The sequence below is a fragment of the Scyliorhinus canicula genome, chromosome 8, assembly GCF_902713615.1.
Source record: "Scyliorhinus canicula chromosome 8, sScyCan1.1, whole genome shotgun sequence".
NCBI classification, from domain to species: Eukaryota; Metazoa; Chordata; class Chondrichthyes; order Carcharhiniformes; family Scyliorhinidae; genus Scyliorhinus; species Scyliorhinus canicula.
In genome coordinates this window covers 127,966,033-127,987,623 of record NC_052153.1, presented here as the reverse complement: position 1 = coordinate 127,987,623, position 21,591 = coordinate 127,966,033, and the positions used below count along the sequence as shown (strand labels likewise).

General features: G+C 45.0%; 2 protein-coding genes across 4 annotated transcripts in view; both read left to right on the top strand.

Moving 5' to 3' along the window:
- erap2 (endoplasmic reticulum aminopeptidase 2) overlaps nucleotides 1–13,047 on the top strand; it is a 155,875-nt gene extending 142,828 nt beyond the window's left edge. For all 3 annotated transcript variants that reach the window (XM_038805220.1, XM_038805219.1, XM_038805218.1), the window contains exons 17-19: nucleotides 3,870–4,010; nucleotides 6,179–6,260; nucleotides 12,017–13,047. In XM_038805220.1, coding sequence (XP_038661148.1) covers nucleotides 3,870–4,010; nucleotides 6,179–6,260; nucleotides 12,017–12,169 — 376 coding nt within the window. In that variant the 3' untranslated portion in view covers nucleotides 12,170–13,047. The remainder of the gene's footprint in view (nucleotides 1–3,869; nucleotides 4,011–6,178; nucleotides 6,261–12,016) is intronic.
- Nucleotides 13,048–18,780: 5,733 nt separating this feature from the next.
- The window catches only part of LOC119970494 (leucyl/cystinyl aminopeptidase), a 183,127-nt gene continuing 180,316 nt past the window's right edge, over nucleotides 18,781–21,591 (top strand). The window contains exon 1 of the mRNA XM_038805217.1: nucleotides 18,781–19,236. Within this exon, the coding sequence (XP_038661145.1) occupies nucleotides 19,215–19,236 (22 nt within the window). The 5' untranslated portion in view covers nucleotides 18,781–19,214. The remainder of the gene's footprint in view (nucleotides 19,237–21,591) is intronic.

The window sequence follows — 21,591 nt, the reverse complement described above, 5'->3', positions numbered from 1 at the left end:
AGCTCAGCTCCCAACGTGGGTTCAAATCCCGCCACTGCAGATGGTGAAATTTGAATTCAATAAAAATGTGGAATTAAAAGTTATTGAAACATTATTGATTGTTGAAAAACACATCTGGTTCACTAATGCCCTTTGGGGAAGGAAATCTGCCATCTGGTCTGGCCTATGTGTGACTCCAGACCCACAGCAATGTGGTTTAAACTTAACCACCCCTCAAGGGCAATTAGGGATTGGCAATAAATGCTAGCTAGCGCAGCCTGCGATGCCCACGTCTCATGAACGATGAAAAAAATATGAGTTGAATTTCCTCCTACTATGCTGCGTCATGCTGTGATATGGCACTGTTGCATGTATAGCTGTGTGTATAACATTACAGTGGAGCAGCTGCCAAAATGTCCAGGAAAGTATCAGATGGTGCAAAAATCTTTCTGCCAACAGTCCACTCCCAACTCTTCTATAACAACGTAACTTCCTCTGCTGTAAATTCAGTAGCTGTTTGACAGAAACCCTCAAGAAACATCAGAAATAGCCAACTCAACCCTTAATGCCAATTACCTAAGGATGCGCATGATATATTGCACCTGCAGTTAAAATAATGCAGCAAGCATCATATTTAAATTGCAATCTTTTTTCAAGTGTAACGAAACCAAAGCGAAATATAGGATTGAATTTCAGGACAGGCATCAGGACCCTGATGTTGGAATCAAAAGGGGATTCCGAGCCTGTGCTTGCCAGGAGTGAGACCAACACAGAGATGGGAGGTATCCTCCTAATTGGCTGTGTCTGTGCTCACCATCCAATTATGGATGGCAAGTACACCTGGATGCTACCAGCTCACCATTCAGAGGGCTGGCAGCTCTGGACAGAATGGGCATTGCTGAGCCAGCACAGATAAAATAAGGGGGGGGCTTTTCATAGAGGTGTCCTTGGAACCGAATAAATAAAAGGGGAGGAAGACTGTATTCCCCATGGATTGGATAGGAAACCCTTTCACTTGGATCCAAGGGCTGCAAGGTCATCCTCTGATGCCAGCAGTGCCCTCTTTGAGGAATAGAACCTTTGGTTCTGATGGCCCCTCCCCTGTTGAGGCGAGGTCGCTTTCTTAAATCTGGGGCTTTCATCTGCATCTGGTGAACAGCTCCGCTGGTGGCAAAATGCTGGCAAATGTGAAAAATTACACCTAGTTGGGGCCATAATGAATTAAATTGTTGCCTATCTCCATTGAGTGGACATCCGATCCACATGTTGCCCCCGAAAGCAGCAGGATTGACTCGGGAAACCATCCTGACATGACACCCCATTATTGGGGAGAGTGGGTGTGGTGGTAATGTCATTGGCCTAGAATAATCCCTGGTTAATGCTCTGGGGAAAAGTATTCAAATCCCACCACAGCAGCTAAAGGAGGAAGGAATTTTCAATAAATAAATCTGGATCATAAACCGAGGGTGGAATTCTCCGCTCCCGGGAAAAGTCGGGAAGGCCGTCGTGAATTCGGGCGAGTTTCACGACGGCCTCGGAGGCCGCTCCTCTCACCATATTCGCCCCCACCCGGGGGGCTAGGAGCGGCGCTCCGTTATTCGCGGCGGCTGGGAGTGTCAAGTCGGCGCGCTGAGAATGACGCGACGGCGGCGCCTATGTGACGTCAGCCGCGCATGCGCAGGTTGGCCGGCTCCAACCCGCGCATGCGTGGCTGATGTCACGACGGCTGACGGCTCAAACCCGCGCATGTGCGGTGGCCGTCTTCCCCTCCGCTGCCCCGCAAGACATGGCGGCTTGATCTTGCGGGGCGGCGGAGGGGAAAGAGTGCGTCCCGTTGAGACGCCGGCCCGACGATCGGTGGGCCAGTCCCCTCCCGAGCACGGCCGTGGTGCTCACTCCCCTCTCCGCCCCCCACAAGCCACAAACAGGCCTTTGGCGCCCATGTTCACGACGGCAGCGAGCAGGTGTGGTTGCCGCCGCCGTGAAACGGTCGCGAACGGCAGGCCGCTCGGCCCATCCAGGCCTGAGATTCGCCTTGAAAAACGGCGATTCTTCCGAGCGGAGGGTGGGAGAATCGCGGGGGGCACCAGGGGGGTGTGTCGTGAGTCGTCCGGCCCTCCCGCGATTCTCCCACCCGGCGTGGGGAACGGAGAAGCGCGCCCAGGGTGTTCCAAGATGAGACCCCTTAAAACCGGATAGCTAGGATAACATTAGAATAGTTCCACATAAGTTAGTTTATTGAGGATTGAGACTAATAATAGAAATTATACCCAGTAATCATTATTAACAATTAAACATGTGTTTTAGGACATAGCAGTAACAAGCATTTAAACCTGATGGGATGCATGATGGGATTTTGACGGCGAGCGGCGATTCTTCCGAGCGGGGAGCGGGAGAATCGTGGGGGGCGCCAGCTGGACGTGAAATGAGTCGCCCTGCCCTCCCGCGATTCTCCCACCCGGCGTGGGGAGCGGAGAATCGCGCCCCTAGTCTCAATGATGATAATCTTTATTGTCACAAGTAGGCTTACATTAACACTGCTATAAAGTTACTGTGAAAATCCCCCAGTCGCCACATTCCGGCACCTGTTTGGGTACACTGAGCGAGAATTCAGAATGTTCAATTCACCTAACAAACATGTCTTTCCGGACTTGTGGGAGGAAACTGGAGACAGTAATCCAAGCCGGGAATCGAACACTGGTCCCTGGTGCAGTGAAGCAGCGATGCTAACCACTGTGCTACCATCATCGATTGTTGGAAAAGCCTATCTGGTTCACTGAAGTCCTTTAGGGAAGAAAATTTTCTGCCCTTGCCTGGCTTGGGCAAGATGTGGCCCCAGATCACCTCTAAAATGGCCTACCAGATCACTCCTCCATTCAAGGGATGGGCAACACATGCTGGGGTGGGCAACACATGCTGGCCTTGCCAGCGATGTCCATGTCCCATGAAAGAATAAAGAGAAAAAAATCAACCGTACACTAAACCAACCAACTTGAGTGGGGAAAATTCAACCCACAGAAAGACCCGTATCAGTTGAAAATATCTCAGTGACACAAGATTCAGAATGTCTAACATACTCTGCCAAGAAAAGGATAATGGTAGGGATCTGACCTACAGCCTGAGAGAAAATGCATTCTGATCTTAAACAGTGTTTATTTAACAGCATTTAGATTTTGTGCCCCGGAAAGGACACAACTTTGCCAATAGAATAATAAATCCTGCCTTAGAACATAGAACATTACAGCGCACTACAGGCCCTTCGGCCCTCGATGTTGCGCCGACCTGTGAAACCACTCTAAAGCCCATCTACACTATTCCCTTATCGTCCATATGTCTATCCAATGATAGACATTTTAGTCTTCACCTTGCTGATTGCTCGCAGATGGGTCCTGTTGAGGTGGAGGTCAGCTTCTTAGCTCTGTGCCTCAGTGTGGCTGGGGGACCTGTTGGAGATCCTATATCTTGAGAAGGTGAAGTTCATCATGAGGGGGGTGATTGAGAGGTTCCACATGAGGTGGGGACTATTTCTTCTTCACTTTTAACAGTTGGTTGCCATCAACTTCTAAGGGGGGGGGGGGGGGGGGATTTGTGAGGGTTTTTTTGACCCTGTGCCTCCAGCTAACTGTGTGAATCTCACTTCCCCTTTGTAATTGTTGTTCAATTTGTCAAGGAAAGCCGGTTGTGCAGCCTGCAAGCTTCACATTGGTTTTCTTGCCTGAGCCGACACTGATTTTTGGGATTATTCTGGGCATGTTGAAAAGCTACAGCTTGAAAATAATAATGAACAGAATGATAACAATTGAAGCATTGAAAAAAATGGCTAAATAAATAAACCTTGTAACACTTCGTATAACAGATCCATTACATGTTTTTCTTCCTGTCATCAACAGTCTGTTGGAACTTGGCATGGAAGGGGATGTCATCAAGTTGCAGAATCTTGCCCATGTCATTGTGGGAGTGAGCAGGAATCCATCTGGACAATTCCTTGCCTGGAACTTTGTGAAGAAAAATTGGAGCAAACTAATAGAGAAGTTGGTACCTTTTAGAGTTTTACAGTCTTTGTTTCTTTTCTTTCTGTACTTGTATTACCACTCACATCAGCCAGAATCACAACACACATTAACAATATGGTAACAAGAGTCGGTCCTACAACCCCTAAAGCCTATTCAATTGGTTGCTTTGACCTTTTGTTCTCAAATTAGGGTCCGTGGATCCCTGAGGGTTCACTGAGACCTTTCAGGATGTCTACAACCTGTAAGGTGGGTCAATAGATCTGTGATGTGGGCAGCCGCCAAGGGCACCGTGGTCAAAGTAAGAGGGTGAGTTGCAGCTGGAGGCCTGCCCCTGCGCCTTGCACGTTTCTACTCTGTGGGCTCCTCTCTCCTCACCCCTCAAGGATAGACTGCATGTGCAGTGAGACGCATGCACACTCATCGCACTGATATCTGTAAGTTGAAACTGTTCTGTTAAAAGTATTAACCAAATATTTCATACACAACCTTTTTTTCAGGAGTGGAATGTAGCATTGTAATTTTGATGTGGAAAGTCAGCGGTTACTAATTCATTCAAAAAGTGGTTCTTCAACCAAAAGACTTTAACAACCACTGAGTTAGATGATGGCTGGCATGCATCTCAAGTCTATTTACCCACCTTTGTGTCATATCCCTTGATACCCTTACATGTGAAAACATATCAACCTCAGTCTTGAAAATTTCAATTGATCTCGTATTCCTTTGAGAAATACATTTGTGATTTCCACGACACTTTGTGTGAAAGTGGCTCCTGATTTCACTCCTGAATTACCCAACTCTAATTATAACATTTTAACTTCTTACCAGAGGGAATGCTGGTAAGGGAATTGGTAATGCTGTTTGTGCAGTTGTTTGCATAACCCTACTCAGACTTGGCGGTGAATCTATCTGACATAAACAAACCTGAACAGTGTTGAAGTAAGAATTTATATCTACCAATTGCTTAAATTTGAAATTATATTTGAAAGTTTTACGTACAATATTTGTTCTCTGTCTTCCTTTCCCCTATTGTGTCCTATTTTCCATTTTTCTTTCTCTTTCCCATGTTCATAATTCCTGCAGATTAGTGTCATCATTTTTCCCATATTGTACTTTTGTGTGTCATTAAAAAAAAAACACCTGCATTTCGAAGCCACCTCAACTCTGTCTGCAGACTGTCATTCAGATATTTTAGCTGTAGTAATTAGAAAGCTGAAAGATTTGGATCAGTTCTATTAGAAACTTGAAATATAACCAAAAGCCTGGGAACAAGCATTCACAGATTCAAAAACAGTTTCTTCCCCGCTGTTTCCAGACTCCTGAATGACCCTCTTTTGGACTGAACTGATCTCTCCACGCATCTTCTCTACAGTTGTAGCACTACACTTTGTATGCTTCACCCGATGCCTATGTCTATGTATTTACATTGTGTATTTATCGTATGCTATATGTTTTTCCATGTATGGAATGATCTGCCGGGCCGTATAGAACATAGAAAAGTACAGCACAGAACAGGCCCTTCGGCCCACGATGTTGTGCCGAACCTTTGTCCTAGATTAATCAGAGATTATCATAGAATTTACAGTGCAGAAGGAGGCCATTCGGCCCATCGAGTCTGCACCGGCTCTTGGAAAGAGCACCTACCTAAGGTCAACACCTCCACCCTAACCCCATAACCCAGTAACCCCACCCAACACTAAGGGCAATTTATCATGGCCAATCCACCTAACCTGCACATCTTTGGACTGTGGGAGGAAACCGGGGCACCCAGAGGAAACTCACGCACACAAAGGGAGGATGTGCAGACTCCGCACAAACAGTGACCCAAGCCGGAATCGAACCTGGGACCCTGGAGCTGTGAAGCAGTTGTGCTATCCACAATGCTACCGTGCTGCCCTTAAGAACAAATTAATTTACACTCCATTATTCTACCGTAATCCATGTACTTATCCAATAGCCGTTTGAAGGTCCCTAATGTTTCCGACTCAACTACTTCCACTGGCAGTGCATTCCATGCCCCCACTACTCTCTGGGTAAAGAACCTACCTCTGACATCCCCCCTATGTCTTCCACCATTAAGTATGCAGAACAATACTTTTCACTGTACCTTGGTACACGTGACAATAAATCTAAATTTAAGTGGTACAACAGGAATATTTTTCTTTAAAGATGCATTTATATCATTGCAGGTTTCAACTTGGCTCATTTACTGTACGATGGATTATAATGGGAACAACATCTTGGTTTTCATCAAAGGAAGAGCTGGAAGAGGTCAGTGAAATCTCGAATAATATATGTATTGACCAAGTGAGAAGGATTGAGGAGGCTGAGTAAGACTGTTCAGCTCTTTGATTTGCTGACAAATGAAACACAGAATGATGTAATTAAAATTTGTGCGTTGCAATTTCTACATGTTAACTTCAATAATATCAACCTACTGGCTATAATTTGCTACTAATTCTAAGTTTCATTCAAAGAGGAGGTAAAGTTATTTGGCTTTGGCCATTGACAGCATTGCATTATTGAAGTAGGGGCTTTCATTTGAGGTTGGTGAAAAGTTGCACTGCAGAGGAAGGGAGATGGGGCAGTATTCTACATTTATTTTCTGTTACTTGTGACTAGTATGCTTAGAATTGGCTATGAAGAGTAGAATAATGACATTTTCAAACTTGTTCGGCATAAATATTCAAACCAAAAGATTTACAATTGCATTTATTATTGGTATAATAGTGGCATCATACGTAACCTACGCATTTAAATATTGGCTATTTACTTAAAAATAAATTGCTGTGCACCTTTTACTTCCCTCTTGCACCTTCTATCCAGTTTGTTAATATTTACCAACAACAGTAATGAAGGTACAACTACAGAACCAATGCAGAATTTTGCTAAAAACATCATTATTTCTGACTTGACTGTAATTATGTAGAACATTTCTGACAATTTTCTATTTTATCTCTGCTGATTTGGCTATGTTGCTGAAAGTCTATTGGCTTTCATTTTATTTTGATTTGATATCTTCCTCCATGATTCTGATTTGAGGATGGTTCTCAATTGGCTAGTTTTCATGTCAAGCTGTCCGTTGATTTGTCTTATAGCGCTGAATTGTCCTTCGCTATGCCACCTACAAATGCTGGAAATTTGGAAAATGTTGTGTGTGGGAAGTGTCTCCAGCTGCTCCAGCTTGAGCTCAGGACTACCGAGCTTGAGGGGAACCTGGTGTCACCATGGCGGATCAGGGAGAATGAGAGTTTCCTCAATGATACTTACCAGAAGTTAGCTACCCCCAGGCAGCGAGAGGTCCGGATATTCGGTGGGTGGCTATTTGGAAGATTAGAAAGAGACAGGTAATATAAGAGTTTACAGGGCCTGTGTCAAGGCAAATAGACATTCAGTATTAGAGACTGTTGGGACTGACGGCATATTGATTGCCTGTATCCCAGACTAAGGGTGCTATTTAATGGAAACAAAACAGAGTCCCATGTCGGGCGTGTTTAGCCAGGTGTTTCCCAGTGCTGATAGCACCGAGAACGACCCATCTATTAAATGCAACTCTGCTTCATTTCTGGACCTTGACGAGGAACAACTCACACTTAGTCCCGTTTCCTGCACTAACGAGCTCTGCCTGCCAGTGCAGGAAGAGATCAGGGCACCAATTTATGTAGCTGCCCAATTTCTGAACCCCCCACCATGGCCTTTGGAATTCCCAACGGCCCAAATTACCAATGAGGGGGTCCTCGAGCAGCCTGCACCCCACCTCATAAGGGCGAGGCATCCCCGGCCCGATAACCTACCAGCCAGGAACTTTGGCACTACCAGCCTGACACTTTGGAAGTGCCCCTGTCAGCCTGGCATTGCCACTTGGGCACCTTGGCAGTGACAGGGTGGTACTGCCAGGCTGGCAGTGCCAAGGTACCTGAGTGGCATTGGGGGTGCCAAGGTGCCATCCTGCCCAGAACCGGACCACCCTGGTGCTTCTGGGAGATCGCCTGGGAGATCCCTCAAGTGCCAGTACCTGGTCCACTTTGGTGGAGACCAATGCTAAACAGCCATCACTTGGGGTCTCCAAGGCAAGGCCATTAGATCCCCCGCTTTGGATAACTGGCGCGAACATATCCACATGAGCCTGACTGCACACTTGAATATGCAAATCTGGATCCCATCCATTGTGGACGGGATCCAGATGATGACATTGTGTTAGATCACGCTACGGGTGAGATTTAACGGCCTCGTCGTGTCCCGAGTCGATAGATTGGGCCCGAAGTTTCACTCAAAAGAGGATATAGAGTTAATTTGGTTTTGTTAATTGACAATATTACATTATTGAAGTAGGGGCTTTCATCTGAGGTTGGTGAAAGGGCAGCACGGTAGCATTGTGGATAGCACAATTGCTTCACAGCTCCAGGGTCCCAGGTTCGATTCCCGGCTTGGGTCACTGTCTGTGCGGAGTCTGCACATCCTCCCCGTGTGTGCGTGGGTTTCCTCTGGGAGCTCCGGTTTCCTCCCACAGTCCAAAGATGTACAGGTTAGGTGGATTGGCCATGATAAATTGCCCTTAGTGTCCAAAATTGCCCTTAGTGTTGGGTGGGGTTACTGGGTTATGTGGATAGGGTGGAGGTGTTGACCTCGGGTAGTGTGCACTTTCCAAGAGCCGGTGCAGACTCGATGGGCCGAATGGCCTCCTTCTGCACTGTAAATTCTACGAAAAGTTGTACTATAGAGAAACTGCAGTGGTGTAGTGCTTTTGTCATGGTTGGGGATGGGGGGGGGGGGGGGGGGGGGGTGCGGTGTAATGCTCTGCGGGCCTGGGTTTGACTCTCACGTCAGCAGAAGGTGAAATTTGGTTCAAATAAAATCTGAAGTTAAAAGTCTAATAATGACCATGAAACTATAATTGATTGTTGCAAAAAATCCATCTGGTTCAGTAATGAATTTGGGGAAGGAGATCTGCCATCTTAGAATTTTATAGAATTTTTACAGTGCAGAAGGAGGCCATTCGGCCCATCGAGTCTGCACCGGCTCTTGGAAAGAGCACCCTACCCAAGCCCATACCTCCACCCTATCCCCATAACCCAGTAACCCCACCTAACACTAAGGGCAATTTGGACCCTGAGGGCAATTTAGCCTGGCCAATTCACCTAACCTGCACATCTTTGGACTGTGGGAGGAAACCGGAGCACCTGGAGGAAACCCACGCACACACTGGGAGAACGTGCAGACTCCACACAGACAGTGACCCAAGCCGGGATTCGAACCTGGGACTCTGGAGCTGTCAAGCATTTGTGCTAACCAGTATGCTACCGTGCTGCCCTTACCTGATCTTAACCTGGTCTGGCCTACATGTGGCTCCAGATTGACTTTTAAATGCCCTCTGAAACAGCCCAGCAAGCCACCCAGTTCAGGGCAATTAGGGATGGTCAATTAATACTGGCCCCCGTCTCATGAATGAATTTTGAAAAACTACAGCACCAATTGGCAAGGGACTATAGAAACACAGTTGTTATAGAAAATGTCATATTGGGATACTTCTGTAACCTTCATTATGAGTCCTGCATTGTATCTTGTCTCCCAGAAGAGGTGCAAAATATTCTGCAGGAAGGGAGCCACGATATGATGAGAGCAGGTATTGAGATATAAGGTCAGATATTTGGGAGCTATGGAGAAAGTTAAAACGTAGCATGTGGATGGTACTCATTTATGTATCACTCCCAGTGCAAAGTCCCTAGCCAGAGTAAACGTAAATAGGATCAATGTGTGGCATGAAGCATGGTGTATGAGGGAGGGCTTCAGATTCTTTGGGTATTGGGACCAGATTTGGGACAGAAGGCATCTATTCAAAAGTGATGGGTTGCAAGCTCAATAGGACTGGAACTAATGTCTTTGCAAGGGGGTTAGAGAGGGTTTAAACTAAATTGGTAGGAGGATGGCCACCAGCACATAGAAGTAGAAAAGAGTAAGGTGCATGAAGTGAGTGTTTGACAGCACTACAGAAGGAAGTAGTACCACATTAGATAGGAATGGTGTAAGAAAGACTACAAGGAATGCAAAGACAATGCATGTATCTCGATGGACAAAATGTGGTGAATATGTTTGGTGAGCTACAAATAAACTAACCCTTTTGAGTTCTTGAGTTTGCTGTGGGGTTAGTAATAGAAATTGGATGACATCAAAACTGAGGGATTGGGAAATATATCACCACTTATAAAGAGGGAAATAAATCAGGAAACACTATTATTTTTGTGGACAGGTGTTGAAAGAGGAAATCAAGGCTGTTTAAATTATACCCCCTCCTATATGTAAAACAATGTAGTGCTCTGGTTGGAACCCAACTACAGTAGTACATCCAGTTCTGATCACCACACATTGGGAAAGATGTGAAGTTCTTGAGTGGGTCCAGAGGAGATTATCTAGAATGGTTCCAAGGATGGGAGGTGGGGTTAGTTAATTAAAGGTTAGGTTGGAAAGACTGGAATTGTTCTTTTTGGAGCAAAGGAGATTGAGAGGAGATTTGATTGATATGTAAAAGATTATAAAAGACTTAGATATGGTAGACAATGAAAAACTCCAGTAGCAAATTGAAAATGGGTCTAGGGATCGCAGATTTAAGATTATGGGCAAGAGTTGCAGGGGGAACATGATGGGATATTTTTTTACACAGCAAGTGAAATCTGCCCATCAGGGTGGTGGAAGCAGAGATGATCAATGAGTTTAAAAAGAAAGTGTACAAGCACTTGGAGGAAATTAGCTTGTCACAGGAATCGAGCAGGGGAATGGGACTGACTGTGAATGTGTTCTGCGGGGAGCTGGTATCATCTTAAAGACTGAATGACCTCCTTCTAAGCTGTAATCTAGACTTTCCATCCCAAATAATGGAAGGCAATCTAACACCCAAACATTGATGATCCTGCCACATATAAATGGCAGTGGGAAAAGCAGCCTAGGCAATATGGCTGACATTCATGGCATTGCCACTGCCAGTGACCCCAGTAACTGTCAGGAGAAGGATTGAGGTAGTCCATGCGAAAGTGGTAGAAGAATTATTGACACTTTTAGAAGAAGGGAGCCCAATAGTCGGCATGTTTCCTTCCCTACCGGATTCAAGATCTTACTTTTTAAAACCTCATCCAAATATGACAACCTTAAAAAGACAGGATTGTCTCCTCCGAGGTTTAGGTCTCTCTGCTCCCTCCTGCTAGCCTCCTCTGACTAAAGTCTATAGATTTTAGTTGGGTGACAGGATCGTTGGATGTGGAGCAAAAGGTTAGCAAATGGGATTAAGGTACAGATAAGCCATGACCTAACTAAATGGCAGAACAGGCTGAAGTGGCAGAATGGCCTACACTTGTTCCTATTCTTTTGTTCCTCTCTTCTGGGAGTGCAGTGGGTGCCTGCACTTTCTAACAGCAATGGCCTCCCTCTTAGTGACATAGATCCTGTTGGAAGCCCACCCTGCACAGTAAATGACCTTTATGCCCAGGAAACAAGCTCAAGTACGTGATGGGCAGAAGTGCTGCCACTTCCTCCTCCAGCAGAAGGAGAGAAATTCATTCCTTACTGTTTTGAATAAAAATACCAATATTTCATATGTCAAAACAATTATTTTAGTTCACTTCCCTCCTGTACTCTGATACCATGTATTACTTTGTGAATGCCCAGCAACTTCCTATGAAACCGCAGTTGATTTTATTAACTGGTATGTGAGGAAGCACAGGCATGGGTCTACATATTGTTTTCCTATCGTGCAGCATTGCAATGTGCCAGATCACCTTTTGCAAGTCACTGAGCTCTCCAGTTTAAAGGATAACATTACTAAGACATTTTGATTCCTTTTATTTTGCCACATACTTCTCTAGTTCTTTATCAAGGTTATTAACTGGTGGTATGAAAACAGCTGCTCCAAATATAACAATATATAGGTAACATTCTGACACTCTACTGAAGGAGGGCAAGTTAACATTTTTAAAGTACGTGTTCAATGGTTAAAGATACTTCTGTTCATAACTCAAATGTGAATGTTTGCTTTTTAGGTGGCACTGTTTTTTGATTCTACAAAGGAGCAGAGCTCTCAACTGAGATGCACCCAGCTTGCCCTGGAAAGCATTCAGAAGAACATCAGGTGGCTGGAGAGGAATCTGGATATTCTCAGGAGCTGGTTGCTGAATATAATTAAAAAACCATAAGGGTTTTGACAAATTTATTTGCAGCTTATTTCTCTCATCTCCTTTCAATGGTTCCAGAATATCGGCCATAACACACTTGTCAATGTAATTATTGACATTGTTTAAGCAATTGTCATCAGGCTGTAGAAAATGATAGATAGGTTGTTGTACAACACATGAATATTGTCTATCCCCGCAATCATACGTTACTCTACAATCACGAAACAACATTAAAACAAAATCATGGCCTTTGCTTCACCTGTCAGTGTTACACAAGCCAAATACCCAGAAGCATTCATTTAAATCAATCATTTGTCCATAGTAAATGGAATATTTCCTTATTTATTCAGTACTTTGGGAGGTTATTTACATGAATATTCTGTATTGCAAAAATTCAGATTGTTTTCACAGTGGAGTCTTTATTTAAAATCTAGCCTATTTCAGTTTACACTGCTTGAATTGTGTTTAAAAATAAATTCTGTTCTCTTTACCAGAGACTAATCATTGAACACGGGCTCTGGGCCACTAAAAAGAAAATATGAACTCATGTTTACGAAAGGACTTTTAAAATTAGCCTTGAGATAAATTTCTTCTGCAAACTCTTTGACGTAATTCAGTTCCTCCATTTTGTCCCACTTCTCTATCCTACGTTCAACAAATTCTTGTCATGGCTACTCTCGCTGCTTAGTTCCAACCGCCAATTGTTTTGAAGGTGTTCACATAGTGACAAAATGTAGGAGTTGCAGGCTTTGCTTATCAGAATCTATTCAAACACTTTTTTAATGTGATTCTTATGTGTTTACAAAACACTCCATGTTGAGGACAGCAAAATACTCAGCATATGCCACTTATGACATATTGTTGCTTTTTAATCAATGGAATAAACTGTTTGATTCTTACCTGTCTTTGTTTATGATTGAATTGTGGAAGGAAATTGTTTTCCTTTCAAGCCTCATGACAATAAAGAATATAAGAAATAGGAGTAGGAGAACTATGTCCCATCAAACCTGCTTCACCATTCAGTAAGTTCATGCCTGACTTGGAGCTTCAACTCTACTTCCCTGCCAGCTCCTCATAGCCTTGAAACACCAAGGGTGGGATTCTCCGTCGGCTGACGCCAGAATTGGTAAACGCGATTGGGCGGAGAATCGGTTTTGATGCCAAAATCATGGCGGCCTCGACAGCAGCGTAAATGTGTTCCCGAACGCTCATACAGTAAACGCAGTTGGTATATCATTAGCGGGCTTGACCCGGTATTCTCCGGGGACTCCGTGATACTCTGCCTCCACTGGGTGAATTTCCGATGGCGAGGTTCACGTGTGCTCAGAAATTGTGAAACTGGTGCCCTGGCTGATGAGGGGTAGAGAAAGGAGAGGCGTGACCGTGGACTGCCAGACTGAACACTGGCTTGAGGGGCCAGGAGGTGGGCTGTGGGGTTGATGTGGACGGGCACAGAACACCATTGTCATGACCTGCAAGGCAGCTCTGCCACTGTGCAGGCAGCTAACGACCCACTGTGAACTTGGGGCCACAGATCGGCCTCTGGCTCCAGCCGACCCATCAGTGGGATGGCCTCATTCCATCGCAATCAGTGCCATCTTGTTGGCTGGGATGAGTGTGTGTGGGGAGTAAAGTGTGTATATGTGGCTGCAGCTTGTCAGCCTCCCAAGTGTCAATCACGGACCAGGTGAATCCCACACCATTTTTCAATGGAATTGATTGTGTTCTATGTGGCGCCGGTACTGGCCCCTCCATGGTCGCTGAATCGGTCCAGGTGCGGCCCCAGTTTTACTGTTGTGGAAGTCCACAAATCCTGTCCCGACAACGGAGAATCCCACCACATAAATCTGTCTAATTGACTGCAGAACTTGTTAAATATCACAGAGGTTGTTGAGTTGCCTGAGGGAGAGATTTTATGTTCGCCAAAGCCTTCCACAGCTTTGGAAAATGTCACAGGGGAACCGGAAGGCTGGCACCCAGGGTAGGACAGGCCCTTGCTTTGCCAATACCAACATGGATCTAATGCTGGAGGCCATCAGGGAGAAGAGGGAGGTTCTCTTTCTTGAAGGTGGCAGAGAAAGGCCACATTATCATGCAACAGGGGCATCTCCACCACTCTAACCTCCTGCTCCTCCCCCAATGAGCTGTCTTCTTCCGGCCTCACCATTCTTAATCCCATCCCTTTCTATGGGGTATGTTCTTGAGATTGCAACAGACCACCACAATGCTGAGATCCTCGCATGAGGGACTTGGAGAGCACCACAAAACCACTGTGGATACAGTAGTTCATGAAGGCAGCTCACCACCACCTTCTCAAGGGCAATTGGGGATTGGATAATAAATACTGGCCGAGTCATGAAGACCCACGTTCTGTGAAAGAATAAATAAATATCTAAAATTGTTATATTACCAAATTAAATTTATACTATCCAATGTCATGTGAGTACAAAATGCTTAAAAAGAAATTGGTTAAACCAACAGCAAGGAAGGGATTTAGGCTGAGATTTACTGCCATGCTGTGCCTGAAAGGTGCAAGGTGGCTGATAGAAGCCAGGAGACCCCCTCCCAGGATCTACATGGCTCGGAAAGCCTCGCAAAGATCTTAACACAATCTCGTGATACTGCGATGTAAATCCCGCCTATTGTGAGCAGGATCACTTTTTTGCAAATCTGCATATTAAAGTCAGCCAGCTGGTCTCACTTTAATGTGCAAATTCCCGATACACTCAGTGATTTGATCTCCACAGCCTTCTGTAGCATAGAGTTCCACAGATTCACCACCCTCTGACTGAAGAAATTCCTCCTCGTCTCTGTGTTAAAGGATCATCCCTTCCAGCTGAGGCTGTGCCTTCTCGTTCTAGTTTTTCCTACTAGTGGAAACATCCTCTCGCACGTTCACTCTTTCCAGGCCTCTCAGTACCCTGTAAGTTTCAATAAGATCCTCCTCATCCTTCTAAACTCCAACGAGTACAACCCCAGAGTCCTCAACCGCTCCTCATATGACAAACTCTTAATTCCAGGCTTCATTCTTGTGAACCTCCTCTGGATCCTTTTCAAGGCCAACACATTGTTCCTTTGATACAGGCCCAAAACTGCTCTCAATAATCCAAATTGGTTCTGACCAGAGCCTTATCCAGCCTCAGATGGACATCCCTGCTCTTATATTCTAGCTCTCGTGACATGAATGCTAACATTGCATGTGTCTTCCTAACTGCCGACTGAACCTGCATGTTAACCTTAGGAGAATCTTGAACAAGAACTCCTAAGTCTCTTTCCTGAGCCTTTTCCGATTTAGAAAATAGTCTATGCCTCCATTCTTCCGACCAAAGTGCATAACCTCACACTTTTCCACATTGTATTCCATCTGCCATTTCTTTGCCCACTCTCCTAGCCTGCGGAGTCTGCACATTCTCCCCGTGTCTGCGTGGGTTTGCTCTGGGTACTCCAGTTTCCTCCCACAAATCCAGAAAGATGTGCTTGTTAGGTGAATTGGGCATTCTGAATTCTCCTTCCGTTTACACGAACAGGCACCATGGTGTGGCGACGAGATGATTTTCACAGTAACTTCATTGCAGTGTTAATGTAAGCCTACTTTTGAAAAAAATTATTTTTATCGTCACAAGTAGGCTTACATTAACACTGCAATGAAGTGTCTTTGAAAACTGCCTAGTCGCCACACCATGGTGCCTGTTCGGGTACACAGAGAGAATTCAGAATGTCCAAATTACCTAATAGCACGCCTTTAACATAGAACATAGAACAGTACAGCACAGAACAGGCCCTTTGGCCCTCGATGTTGTGCCGAGCAATGATCACCCTACTCAAACCCACGTATCCACCCTATACCCGTAACCCAACAACCCCCCCCCCCCCCCCCTTAACCTTACTTTTTAGGACACTACGGGCAATTTAGCATGGCCAATCCACCTAACCTGCACATCTTTGGACTGTGGGAGGAAACCGGAGCACCCGGAGGAAACCCACGCACACACGGGGAGGACGTGCAGACTCCGCACAGACAATGACCCAAGCCGGGAATCGAACCTGCGACCCTGGCGCTGTGAAGTCATACTACTAACCACTATGCTACCGTGCTGCCCCACGTTATTAGAACATAGAACATACAGTGCAGAAGGAGGCCATTCGGCCCATCGAGTCTGCACCGACCCACTTATGCCTCACTTCCACCCTATCCCCCGTGACCCAATCACCCTTCCTTACCTTTTTGGACACTAAGGGCAATTTAGCATAGTCAATCCACCTAACCTGCACGTCTTTGGACTGTGGGAGGAAACCGGAGCACCCAGAGGAAACCCACGCAGACACGGGGAGAATGTTCAGACTCCTCACAGACAGTGACCCAGCGGGGAATCGAACTTGGGACTCTGGGGCTGCGAAGCCACAGTGCTAGCCACTTGTAATACCATGCCGCCCGTTAACTGCCTTTGTGACACTAATAAAAATTATTATTATTATTAACTTTGACGACTAATTTCTTTTTAAAAAAATATTTTTTATTCTCCTTTTTCACATTTTCTCCCAAATTTACGCCCAACAATAAACAATAATCAGTAACGAATGTAATGTCAATCACCATATCAAGAACAACGATCCCATCCTCCCACCAAACCCCCAAACATTAGCCCACATGTTAACATAAACAAATGACAAAAAGGAATCAGGGATTACCCATAGTCACCATTAACACATACAGTCCCCCTCCCCCAACCCTCCCAGCCACCCCCCCCCAATTTTCGATGTAATGCAATTCTCGAAAGTGCATAATGAATAACGCCCATGAATTGTAGAACGCCTCCATCCTTCCCCTCAGTTCAAATTTGACCTTTTCAAGTGTTTAAGAATTCCAGCAGGTCTTCCCACCACGCCAGGGCACAGGGTGGAGAGGTTGGTCTCCACCCTAACAGGATATCTGCCTTTGGGCGATCAACGAGGCGAAAGCTAGAACATCTGCCTCCACACCCGTTTCCAACCCCGGCTGGTCCGACACCCCGAATATGGCCTCGCGAGGGCCCAAATCCAGTTTCACGTGCACCACTTTCGAGATTACCCTAAACACCTCTTTCCAGTAATCCTCCAGCTTTGGACAGGACTAAAACATATGAATGTGGTTTGCCCCCCCCCCCCCCCCCCCGCAACGTTCATACACATCTTCTATCCCCTCAACCTTGCACACAAGGTGGAGGCGGTCACCCTCCAGAGCACCTCACACCAGAACCCCTCCTCCATATCCTCTCCTAACTCTTCCTCCCACTTTGCCTTGATCCCTTCTCGTGGCACCTTCTCCTCCAAAATAGCCCCCTAAACCACCGATACTACCCCCTTCTCCAGTTCCCCTGTCGTTCGCACCTCCTCCAGCAATGTGGAAGCCGGCTCTACAGGGAAGCTCCGTATCTCCTTTCTGGCAAAGTCTCAAACCTGCATGTATCTGAATATTTCCCCCTGCTCCAGCCCATACTTCACTCCCAGCTGCTTCAATCCCGTGAAACAACCCCAAGAAATAAATCTTTTAGTGTCCTATTTCCTTTCTCCTCTCATCTCTGAAAATTTCCATCCCACTTCCCTGGCTCAAATCTATGGTTCCCCCGAATCGGCATTTCCCTTGACCCTGCCCCAACCCGAAGTGCTGCAGAACCTGCCACCAAATTCTCAACAAAGCTATTACTAACAGATACCCTGTGTATCTCCGCGGGGCAGTCGGGAGTGGCGCTGTCGCTAGCGCCTTCAATCCTGATTCCCTATCCAAACTCTCCTCCTTTCTGATCCATTGGGAGTCAACCCCTCTGACCCAGCTCCATACCTTCTCCACATTCGCTGCCCAATAATAATACATCACGTTTGGAAGACCCAAACCCCCTGCCTGCCTTCCTCTCTGTAGTAGCACCTTTTAAATTCTGGCCACCTTCCCTCCCGGTATGAACGAGGTAATCATCCCTTCAATCTTTCTAAAAAAAATGCCTTTGGCAGGAAAATCGGCAGACATTGAAAAATAAACAGGACAACTAATTTCTAATCTGTTGTAAAACCTTCATTAAAATTCATTGCAATGTAAACAGCCGTATAAATATAAAATGTAGGCATTTAGGATAAATACTGAAGTGAATAAAAAAAGGATTTGCAGTTTAACAGTTTTAGCTCAGTAGCAAATTCATGTGATGTGGTGTTGAGTCATACAAAACGGGGAAGGTCGGAAGATTCATTATGGTTAGAACAGAATTAGCTGACTCGAGTGCTACAATTGTTTCTGGTGTTACTAAATCAGAGAGGATAAAGGAACGGAATAACAGCCAGTGTTGCCTGTGTAAGTCAGGTGAAGACAGGGTGAAGCCCAAGTGTTTTGGATAGTTGAGAAAATTCAGAACTGACCACTATTAAAACATGTAAAGTGACATTGTGTAACCTAACACACACATATATATATGCTTGCCCCTGCTCCAAATAAAAGCAAGGTTGTGGAAGGACCAATACAGCTGTCAACATGTTTGAATCATATTTCTAACTTAAAGACTGGCGCAGGCTGCAGCTCCAAGACCGGGGTCTGTTTACTTCCTGTAAAATGCATTTTTTCACATGGAAACAGAGAACAAAAAAAATTGAAAGGACTGAGTGACTCACTTGGTCTATTAAAGGTCTGAAACTTGCTGAGTGACTGGCAGGCAATCTCTGCAGTGTGTGCAACTCGTCGATCGACCTATAGCGTCTGTCTGGAAGGAGCACAGCTTATGAGTGCAAAAGAAGAAGGAAACACAAGTTAAGATGGTCGACGTCGGGCTGTCTTTCCACCGTGCAGTTTGGAAAGAGATGGGCACATAAGGGAGAATCCTCCCATCGTTCAGGACGCCTTGTGCATTTAAACATTTCCCTCAATAAAGAGGTTGCATCATGTTTCCAACGGGACAGTGAATGATGTATTTTCCGCTGTAGTCTGGTGGCTCTTGCAGCAAGTGCGAGCTGTTTATTGCTGTCAGTGTTTCTAACATTTGAGCTTCCCGTTAACTGGATCTGAGGAGAAGGGCCGGAATTAAGAGCGAAGGCCCCGGGCAGAGCCATGGATTCCGGCTTCCAGAGCGGTGAGTAACCCCATGTGATTGTCGCCAGTGTATTTGTGGCAGTGACATTGAATCAAAGGTGGGTAAAAATGTTGCAAAGTTGGTAGCAACTGTTGGGTGAGGAACACTGTCGAAGTGATGGGGGCGAGAGAAAAAAAAACAATCAGGGTCCAGTCGCATTAATGCTGGGTACTTGCAAACCCGAATCTCTTGTACTTATGGGTTTCTTTGTGAAACCTGTTTTTACGTTTTCGCAACAGAGACAATTTAGTTTGATTTTTGCTCCGATTTTGGAATACTTTTTTATTGCAATATATGGAATGTATGAACGTTCTAATTTCCAAGTCCTTTCCAGGTTTAAACTGGTGCAATTAGATACATCAGTCTGTTCCCAATTTCCTAGGTGGTTCCGTGTTTCCCCATACCGCCACCCCAGGCATTTCTTTTCAACGGGACTTCACCCCCTCCGTCGAGAACAGATTAGATTCCTTGTGATTATGCAATTACTGATGCACAAACAATAACACAAGTGGCATAAATGCTGTGTGCAGAGATCTGTTACAAAACTCATCTGATGCACTCGGTTTATGACTTGGATACGTTTTTTTAAAGAACTTGACAAGTGTATGGTGCAGCCTTGCACATTTTATTGTAATTTTTATCTTCCATTGTCTCAGGTCTTCTACTAACTAGCCCTGGGATAGCTCCTTAATGTACTATTTTATTATGTATTGTCCCTGATGGGATAAGGGAGGGCTTTATGGACACATTATTTCGAATGCTATTGAAAAGTATCCATTACTTTTGTGACATCTGTTCTTTTTGTTGGCCGATGCTACTCATAACTGAGCATTCATTTTGCAAAACATCCTCTGTTTCCTTTTTATGTTAATGAGCAATGACAAAGAAAGTTGACAGTGGCAAAAAAAATTCAGGTAAAATGCCTTGGAGAAACTGCAGCAGTTGTGTATATATCATTTGAATATGCGTATGCTCAAGGATGTGGATAGTCAAATTACTGGTTTTGTAACATCCGGACGATTTATTCTGTGATCTGAATGAAGGAAGCAATGAAAGACAATATGTACATTTTGCTACAAATCTTTAAACATAATCTTTTTACAACAATGAAACAAGCAGTGGCAGAATTACAAGTTTAAAGCAATATTCATATGATTGAAAACAGTCAGGAATTTAATCAACAAAAGCTCTCTTCGTTTGGTTTGTCGCTCCTCATTTGAAATGATGGATTATAAGTGCAGATGAACATTGTTTTGATGAGAGGGCACTATCGTTTGCCTAACTCCCCTGAAAGGTCAGGAGGTGTTCCATAAAGACAAACCTCTGATTGTGTTTCTGATGTATGAGCCGCACCCTAGCTGCGAAAGCAGATGCTATGCTGATCCACGCCCCGGTGCGTTTGAAGTTTCCCAGTCTATTTGTGGCTATGAATTAATTATAAATTTTCACTGTGGTTATCCCATAATTATTTTTTGTTTTAAATCCAAATTCTTAAGAATTTTTACAAAATTAGAATTTAATGGCAAATGAGTATAATCCAGCAACATGTAGTGTACCTTTGGTGTGGTTTGCGGATGCAGTATGCTAAGGACTGGCAATTGCATGATTGAGGTATGAAAAGAGAAACTTATTCGAAACTGGGAGCAATACAAGATGGCAAAATGAAACCCCTTTTCTCTTTTCTTCTTTCACAAAGTATCATACATTCCTATTTCTGTAACACTTGCAACTAATTGGCTCACATGTTATCTACATTAAACAGCAATGACCGAAGAGGTTCAGGGAGTGTAAACATCAAATATCAGCAGAATGTCTGGTGAGGCTGATTGCACCAAGGATGGGTGGAAGCAATGAATCAAACATGAAGAAAATTGTTATTGGTGTTTTTATTGTCTTTATTGTTTGGAGGCCTGTTCCACTTTGAAGTTGTGTCCAAACTTACAAAGAATCCTATTGATCCATTGACAGGGCAGCACAGTGGTTAGCACTGCTGCCTCATGGCGCCAGGGACCCAGGCTCAATTATGGCCTTGGGTGACTGGAGTTTGCACATTCTCCCCATGTCAGCATGGGTTTCCTCTGAGTGCTCCCACAGTCTAAGGATGTGCAGGTTAGATGGATTAGCCATGATCAATGCGCGGGGTTATGGGGATAGGATGGAGGAGTGGGCCGAGGCTCTTTGAGGGTTTGTGCAGACTCGCTGGGCCGAATGGCCTCCTTCTTCACTGCAGGGATTCTAGGCATGATGTGGAGATGCCGGCGTTGGACTGGGGTGAGCACAGTAAGAAGTCTTACAACACCAGGTTAAAGTCCAACAGGTTTGTTTCAAACACGAGCTTTCGGAGCACGGCTCCTT